The sequence below is a fragment of the Cololabis saira genome, chromosome 20 (assembly GCF_033807715.1).
Source record: "Cololabis saira isolate AMF1-May2022 chromosome 20, fColSai1.1, whole genome shotgun sequence".
In the NCBI taxonomy this organism is placed as follows: domain Eukaryota; kingdom Metazoa; phylum Chordata; class Actinopteri; order Beloniformes; family Belonidae; genus Cololabis; species Cololabis saira.
The window spans coordinates 12,847,349-12,856,358 of NC_084606.1; the positions used below are offsets into that span (position 1 = coordinate 12,847,349).

A 9,010-nucleotide genomic window follows, 5' to 3' on the forward strand; every position below is an offset into this window, starting at 1 on the left:
GAGTGTGAGTGTGTCTGGTTGTCTGTATATATGTGGCCCTGCGATAGACTGGCTGTCCCCTGCCTCTCACCTGTAATGAGCTGGGATAGACTCCAGCAGACCCCCGTGACTCTGCAAAGGATAAAGTGGGTATAGATAATGGATGGATGGATGTTATCACGTGAGATGCTTCAGAATGAATGAAGTGGGCGTTTTATCTCTTCAGTTGACTGAAACGCAAAGAGAGGAATATTACTGTAATACAAGTTAAAAGATTTTCCTTCCTGGAGGCGGAAATAGAATATCAGGGAGTATTCCACTAATCAGAAATGTTCAGTACTACAATCCCCGCCCTGGAGGTTGCAGGTTTTCACCTCTTAGGGCAATTGCCTGAAGAAGGAGCACAACAGAGCCACCTACTGTTAGTTGCTTCAGTCTAAAACACAGGAGTCAAATTCTAGTCCTCACGGCCTGCTGTCCTGCATATCTTAAATGTTTCCCTGCCTTAGCACACCCTGATACAAATTACTGTCATTAACAGGCTTGTGCAGACCTTGATGACAGGCTGAACAGATGAATCGTCACTGTGTTCCTGCAAGGAAACAGAAAACATGTAAGACAGCCGCCCTGGAAGACTGGAGTTCGACTCCCCTGCTCTAAGACAAGGTAAACGTCCTTCAAGGCAGGGAGGAAAACAGTACGGACCAGCAGGGAGCAAGGGAAAGACAAGACCAGATATACACAAGGATTAACGAGACACAGGTGCAGACGATCAGGGCAGATGGGGAACAGGAACGTCAAATAAGAACTCAAACACAAGTGCTGCGTCCGAAATCGCATACTTCCACCCTAATGAGTATGCAAAATGAGTGTGCGATTTTTTTTTTTAGTGCGTCCGAAACATTAGAACGTACTCAATAGTGTGCACTATCCATACTCATTCTGGAGAATTCTTTGAGTGTGGATTGATGGACACTAGCCGAGCAGAAACTTCCCACAATGCAATGCAGCAGCGTTTGGTTGCTAAGTGATACGTATATGTCATAAGTATAATATTAAAGGAGCATGAGGCAGGATAGAGGCAGGATTTATGAAAAAAATTCGTATATGTTTCAAGTTTTCTAGTAATAATGTCAGGTGAAGCGTTCCAAACCAAAAAGAATGAGTCCTCTAGTGCAGTGATTCTTAACCATAGGGCCGCGGCCCACACTTGGGCCGCGAGCGCCATCTAGTGGGCCGCAAAAGAAATTTCAGTTTTGTACGTGTGGGCCGCGGGGGCCGCGGGACTGCATAGTAACTCCCGACCAAATGAGGAGAAGACACTCAGCTAGCTGTACGTGTAATAGTAAGAGAAATGGTGTGTTTTTACAGAGTAAATCCTTCATTTTGCACAGAGTAGGTTTAGATCCGCCAGGATCAGGGATCGATAACTTGCGTCTGCGCCCAGAGCGAGCGAGCGCAGCGTGATCATTTATCCTGACGCGTCCCCGCGGCCGGGGAGGTCGGTGCCGCTCGGGCTTGCGGGCTCCGTCGTTACTGCTGAAGGATTGTACATGTAGATGCAGGGCTGACGTGTCTGCTGGGATGGACTGTTGTTCGGGCTTTCGCAAAAGCATCGGAAAGACTCGGCTGCTCCGCAGCCAGAGAGCTGCAGGCTCTCAGCTGATCAGTCTCGGATGAAACCTGACGCGCTGAGTCCTCTGACAACTGATTAATTTAATATCTTAAATAAAGTACAGTCAAACTAAGTTTTGTTCCCGCTTCCATTTTTAAATATGCACACTTGTATGCCTGTGTGTGTGTTGTTGTAAGGCGGCGCTCCGTGTGTGTTGATGGGGCCTTTCCACACGTCGCGCTGTGTGTGTGTTTTACAGAAATGACACACACAAAACTAACGTCTTTCCACACGGCGCCCGTACGGTTGTCAAAATACGGTAATTAGCTTGACTCTTAGAGAGATGAGAAGCGTAACAGGTGGAAACGAAAGTTCAACCCGGAATGGACCGATTCATCCTGGTTCAGTTTTCCCACTGGGACAAAACCAGTGTCTCATACGTTCATAGACCGTGGCGTTCAAAGTGCGAAAGTGAAACGCCACTGAAACAAAACACAAAGTTTTTCATCAAACATATCCACTCAAGTCTGAACTGAAGTCACAGAAAATAAACTGACCATCTTAAAACATCCTGCCCATATTGCTGTGAAGCAGCTTTCTCCACAATGAACAGAATTAAAACTAAATGTCGTTCCAGGCTCACCAATGTTTATATTAATTTATTATTAAAAATGTGTTGAGACAATTAACAAGAAAAGGGGAAATTCAAACTGCTGGTAGAGAAATAAAATAAGATAGCATTTGAAAAATAAAATAGTGTATTTTATTTTTAAGAGAAAAAAATATGTGTAATTCAAGTTACACATGTTAAGTGGCAAATATGTACTTTTTTAATATAACAGTCAGATGCAGATGTTGATACAACTATGAGGCTACTTGAATATATATATATATATATATATATATATATATATATATATATATATATATATATATATATATATATATATTTATTATGATGTTCTGGACCTTCGCTTGAGTACATTTAAAACCTCTTAAAGTTTTAGTTGAATACCCCTGCTATACAGTATTAATATTTAATGGGCCCCGGGCCACTCTGTACTGAAAAAATTGGGCCCCAAGGTCAGAAAGGTTAAGAACCCCTGCTCTAGTGTATCTCTCCGTTGCCTTGAACAGGCTGTGTGCTGCAAAATGTGCTGCAATTCGGAGGCCGAATTTCCTGCGCTGTCCTGCGGATGTGACGTCACATGACGCTGCATGCGCGTTCTCCCCGTTCTCCCGTGCCGGCTTCGCTGTTGGCTGCAGTACCCCCGACGGCCGTCGTGGTGAAGGGTGGCGCTAGAGAGTCTCATTTCTTAAAAGGAGCCTCATGCTCCTTTAAGTATAATAATATTATTACATAACATTAATATTATAATATTCGTATATAATAATATTATATAATGTCATCTTGTTTCGTCCAGAATAAACGGGAAAGAGCGGAGCGGTGCTGCTACCGCTGCTGTGACACGTCACTTCCTCCCTACGGCAGGAAGTGCCGTGTGCGCTCTTAATAGTACGTCCGAATTAATGCACACTACTGATATTTACTCAAAAGTGTGCCAAATTTAAGTATACTTTTTAGTATATACTTTTTAGTACGGGATTTCGGACGCACCCAAGGACATGGGTTTCACAATAAAACAGGAAGTAACAAACCGTGACAATTAGGAGAAATAACGGTGATCACTGTCTGCACCAAACCAGGATTTTAAATTTTAGAGTGTTTGATATGTGGTCTAAATCTAAGAGAGCTCTTTTTTACAATCTTGTGAACAATTTAAAAAAGCAGTTACACCATAAAGCTTCAGATTATTCTGATTATTTGGATGGGAGAACCAACATTGGCACAATATCTCCGCTAACGCCCTACTGTTTCTCCACTTGCTCTCCGTCTCTCTGGAGTCTTGTGAACTGCGCTGGCGTTCATGGCCGCCGATACCTTTGGGCTTCTGGAAGCTGCACATCTGCACTGCTGCCTAATTAGCAACAAGTGGTTTATCGTTCACACCTTCTTCCCCACACATCCTCCTTTCATCTTCTCACGCTATGATAGCAGCATTTCTTGTGCTTAAGACTCATTCCTATGTGCATTCATGCAAGCTGTACTCACTGCCATTGTCATTATTCTCATGCCAACAGTGTTTCACCAACAGGGTCTAAGAAATTACAGAAGGTTTCAGTATAACTGGAACTTCAGGGCTGCTGGGTGGCACAGTGGTTAGAGCAAGCAGTCCATGTACTGAGGCTACAGTCCTGCAGCGGTCGCAGGTTAGAATCCCTTTGCTGCATGTCATCCCCATTCTCTCTCTCTACCCCCTTCCTGTCTACACAATGAATAAAGGCCACTAGAGCTGTGAAATCTTAAAAAAAATCTGAAGTGTTTGAATATAACAACGGTCAAATGTAACAGCAGATGTTTATGTGCTCTACAGACATCGGCCACAGGCGCTCTTTCCACTTCCTGCTGTTGACCTAATATGCACTTGTCTTGTGTACCACACTTTCATCTTTCATCTTTCATCGTTGTGAAACTCGCACAATTGCTCTCATACTGATATGCCTGACTGGTGTGAATGAGTACTGCTACGGATCAAAGTTATTAACGTGTTGTTTTTGCCCTGTTTTTGCCATGAATGCACCCTCACTGTTCCACCACAATGACGGCAATGATCACAAAGATGAAAAAAACATTTATATTATGATATAAAATATCTTATTACACAAAATAATTTACACCAATGAGGTAAAAGAATACACTTGATATACAATGTGAAGAGTTGGGTATAATGATGGAGTAAATCCTTATTCACTTCTTTTATATTCCACTTGCTCAAAGTAGTCCAAGGAATCATACACAGGCACCTGGCACTAAAAATAAAAACAAAAGACAAAAAAACAAAAGAGTTACAAGCATATTTTATCAGTACAACATTAGTCAACACTGGTGCATAATAGGAAATGTTTCTCATTTCATACATACTGTACAGAACAGCACTGGTGTGAGCCAAATGCTTAGAAAGACACAGGATGCCAGTCGTTGTTTTTTTTTCTAAACTAATGTCATGATGCACAAAGTAACGCAAACTTGAAATGGACAAATAATATACCACTAAACCACATTATGTCGTTTTATTTGATCTCCCAGCGTGAAACGCTCACCGACCATTGTATCAGCTAATCTTTGTGTGCCAAATAAAGCGGCTGCTGAGTGTTTATTGTCACTTAACGCCATTGAAACTCACCCAGTGATAAGATCGTCTGGAGGAACCGGTGCTATGTTTGTCCGTCTCCGCTTGCTCAGAGTCAAAGTGCTGAGCCTTGTAGATCACACTGGTTGCATGTCCTAAATGACACATGGAAATAGACCCACACGATGTCACATGTCCACAAAAATATGAAAAACTGTTGTTAAAAAACAGCAATTTTGTCACATTTGAAGACTTTACTGCTGTAAGAGCATGTTCCGTTCTTATTTGTCTATTTCACGCTGTTAGGACCTGGAGCATCAGTTGTAGAGAGCCGTACCATTATTGGACCTTTCACTTCTTAAACTGTAAAACTGCTGAGACTGAACCCCTTTTGCTGAGTAGCCCTCGTAATTAGTTTATTTTAGTTCATGTTTATTTTAGTGGCGCACCACAGGGTTTAATCAACGGCCCCATACATATTATATGACATACTCTGATAGAAAACTTTAGCCGTCTGTTATCTATAATTATGGCTTTTGTATCATTGTTTTGTGTTTTAGTATCATTATGAATACTTAGGGTAATTTATTTTAATCTTTTTATGTGCTTTTAGATTTTTACATGTTAATAATATTACTGTATTACGGAGGAGGTGGAGGAATTTTATGAATTCATATATTTAATATGGCTCATAATAGATAGATAGATAGATTGATAGATATAACCTAAACCAGATCTTTAATGTGACCATTAAATAGTTATCTTCCGCCTGGCCACCCATACCATAATACTTTCTTCTTAAACAACAGTCTACTAAGGCCAGACCTGTTTCCTATGATGCCTGCTATGTTGCAGTCCCATGTATGGTATCTCCTGCACTCATGGCCGGTAGATCACCAGCATGTGCATCTTTAAAACCTATTGTACAAAGAATTTTCCCGCAGAAGTAAATGTCAGCTATCTCTACATAAAAAGTAATTTCATAGACATTTTAAAGCTGAAACTAGTTAATTACATTTTGCAAATTATAAGAGCTGAATAAATACTTAGATGTATAAAAATGCATGTTTTCATTTACCTTCATGCCTTTGTAGAAAGAAGAAACCGATGACAGCAATGAGGAGCAGTGGAGCCACGACAACCAGAGCAATTATGGCGGGGACTGGTAGACCGCTGGAAGAATCTGGATGTCAGAAACAGATGTTGATCAAAACAATGACTGCAAATATCTGATTGCATAAAAATTCAATTCGATTCAATTTTATTTATATAGTGTTTATTACAATACAAGTCATCTCTAGGTGCTTTCCAGAGAACCACAACATGACCCCCGAGCAATTATTACATAAACAGTGGCAAGAAAACCTCCCCTTTAGGAGGGAATAAACCTGGACCATAAGACCCTGCTGTTATTCATCTTGATCAGATGAGTCATAGTGAGATGAAATCATTTATTTCCAAACAGATCAGATCATAATCAGAATGTGTCGGTCCATCAATACTACACGATTAAACTATTGTTACTTTGCCACTAACCTCTTGATGTGTTGTCCTGTGAGTCCTCTCTGGCAACAACTGTGATAATCGTACCCTTTCCTTTATATGTGGCGAAATCCGGTATCTCCACATTGACACTGCAGATGTATATCCCAGAATCCCTTCTTGAGATGTTTGGAAAGGTGTAAGTTGAACAGTTGATTGACTGGTACTTCTCAGATTGTTCAGGTCGAATTACCATCTCCATCTGAATAATTGTTTGATTTTTAAACCAAGTTAGTCTGGCTCTTCCAACCATTGCCGTCCAGCAGCAGGTGATGTTCACCATCTCCCCCTCCATGACAGACATGTCAGGAGTCTGAATCACAACAAGTGATGAAACACCTGTGAAGAGATGTAGTTGTGCTGAACATGGCAGGTCATCTATGTACGCAAGATGGCAGAAGTTCAACTACCAGCTAAAATACATTTATCAGGCACTTTTAAACCAATCAGAGAATATTTGCTAAACACACACTAGTTTAAATATACCAATAATTTCTACTATGAATAGAATAACATATATAAAATGGAAATTATGACACACCTAAATATTATTTATGTAAATATGAAGTTAAGGTGTTTAATTTGCACAAATTGAAACCAAGTCTTGCGTTTGTACTTACTCCATGATGAGAAGGAACAGAGGGAGGCCAGAAGCAGACTGCTCAGTAGAAACATCTTCCTCTATTGATTCATCATTGAAGATCAGCACTCAGTTCATTCTCTAAGTCCCGCCCACCATAAATTGGTGAACACGCACATCCAAAATGTCATCTGTGAAGATTCTGTTCCTTCCTGAGTTGACCAGCTACAACGTCTGTAGGTGAGATTCTGCGTTCTCTCAGGCCCCGTACACACGTAGCCGGGTATCTGCTAAACCGAAGATATTTTCCTACGTTTGGACCTGTCATCCACATGAAAACGCAAATAAACGAATGTTTAAAAAAACTCCGGGCAAAGTGAAGATTTTTGAAAACTCTGTTTAAGTAGATGCGTGTAGACAGAGACAACCGTAGTTTTGCGTTTTTGAACGTCACATTATGCTCCAAAACAACAACAAATCTGCTCTGACATCTAACGTGCGACCTTTGTTCACTACAGAACTACATATGATCCACCATCTATTCTCCAACCTATTTATTAAATAAATGGTCTCTGCTCTTGAACACCGTTTACTGCGTTACACCGACGCAGAGCCTACGCCATAGGGTACGCGGCGACGCGCACCGTACGGCGTACCCTACGGCGTACCCTACGGCGTAGGGCTGCAACGATTTAACGCGGCAGCTCCGTGGCGGGACACCTGGGGGGACTCGGGCTCGTTACCGAGAAGGAGACGCGGCTCCCGGGGAAGCTGCGCCGCGGAGGCAGGCCCGAAGGCCGGCCCGAAGGCCAGAAGAACAGATGATCTCTACAGGTTTGGAATGCTTATGAATGTGGTCGAAAACGCAGATCTTCCGTTATGTGTGGAAGGTTTTTTTTTTTTAAACGATGTAATGTGGATACAAATTATTTTATAAACGGAGGGGGGAAATATTTGGTTTTAAAAATACCCGGCTACGTGTGTACATAGCCTCAGTGGAGTATGACACCACAAGTATGACGAGGGGGTTGTTTGAGCTGCATCCACAGCTCAGCACCATGAGTGGGAGTTTTCAAACAACATATGTTGTATGATTTTGAGCATTAACAGTTACTATTTGGGTACAGCTAGTTCACGAATGTTATTAATAAGGTGTTACTTTAACTTTTTACTTGTGATTGAAATCATGCTGGATATCTGTGCATGTTTCGCAGAGTGTTCAACACTCATACTGTCTACTTCCTCTCAGACAAAAGTCAACTCGCTGTATTTTCGGCCATCTTTCCTCCCCATTTCCTCCTTATTTAGGTTCTCAAAGACATTTCACCTGTCTGAGCATTCTCCTTCCAACCCCCCCAAATCAACAAGACCTGCTGGAGTCCAGGCAATCTTAAAAGCATTATCTCTCTTATCAGGGCCATTTTTGGGGGGTGTCCATATAACCTTTGGTTCCTGCAACTGGAACAAAACTTTGTGGTTGAAATTCAGCTTTTTAAACACGTGACAGTTCCTACAGTGGACTAGTTTCACCTCGTAGGGCAACACAACAGTGTTCACTACTGTTAGCATGCTTTAGTCTAAATGGAGACATCCTCTATGGGCAATTGCCTGAAGAAGGAGCACAACAAGGCCTCCTACTGTTAGTTGCTTCATTCTAAAACACAGGAGTCAAATTCTAGTCCTCACGGCCTGCTGTCCTGCATATCTTAAATGTTTCCCTTCCTTAGCACACCCTGATACAAATTACCGTCATTAACAGGCTTTTGCAGACCTTGATGACAGGATGAACAGATGAATCATCACTGTGTTGCTGCAAGGAAACAGAAAACATGTAAGACAGCCGCCCTGGAAGACTGGAGTTCAACATCCCTGCTCTAAGACAAGGTAACTCCTTCAAGGCAGCAGTGACTTATATGATATAAAATGTCTAGTAGAGCACACTAGAGCAAACTGCATCACAAAACCAAAGGAAACACAAAACATTGATTTTCAGACTCCTAAAACATTTTAAGGGCACAAACATCTTGATCAAGGAATGTCAAAGGTGTAGTTGAGGCCTGAAAAAGACTTGATAGTTCAGCTTTTGCTTCCATCTAGTGGTTA

The 9,010-nt window shown here is 41.6% G+C and overlaps 1 protein-coding gene across 1 annotated transcript; it reads right to left on the minus strand.

Moving 5' to 3' along the window:
• Positions 1-560: 560 nt before the first annotated feature.
• On the minus strand, positions 561-6,751 carry LOC133420449 (uncharacterized). Its single transcript, XM_061710141.1, has 5 exons — positions 6,322-6,751; positions 5,864-5,968; positions 4,840-4,940; positions 3,468-3,573; positions 561-571 (listed from the first exon to the last, which is right to left on the minus strand). The coding sequence occupies exons 1-5, from the start codon at positions 6,629-6,631 to the stop codon at positions 561-563; spliced, it is 633 nt and encodes a 210-aa protein (XP_061566125.1). The 5' UTR covers positions 6,632-6,751.
• Positions 6,752-9,010: the final 2,259 nt, after the last annotated feature.

What these genes read in the sequence shown, in the direction of transcription:
- LOC133420449 (XM_061710141.1), bottom strand. Translation starts at nt 6,631, where the DNA reads ATGTCTGTCATGGAGGGGGAGATGGTGAACATCACCTGCTGCTGGACG. An exon ending in ACAGGACAACACATCAAGAG is followed by an intron (nt 5,969 to 6,321) that starts GTTAGTGGCAAA and finishes TCTGACATCCAG; the next exon opens with ATTCTTCCAGCGGTCTACCA. An exon ending in CCAGACGATCTTATCACTGG is followed by an intron (nt 3,574 to 4,839) that starts GTGAGTTTCAAT and finishes GTTGCTAATTAG; the next exon opens with GCAGCAGTGCAGATGTGCAG.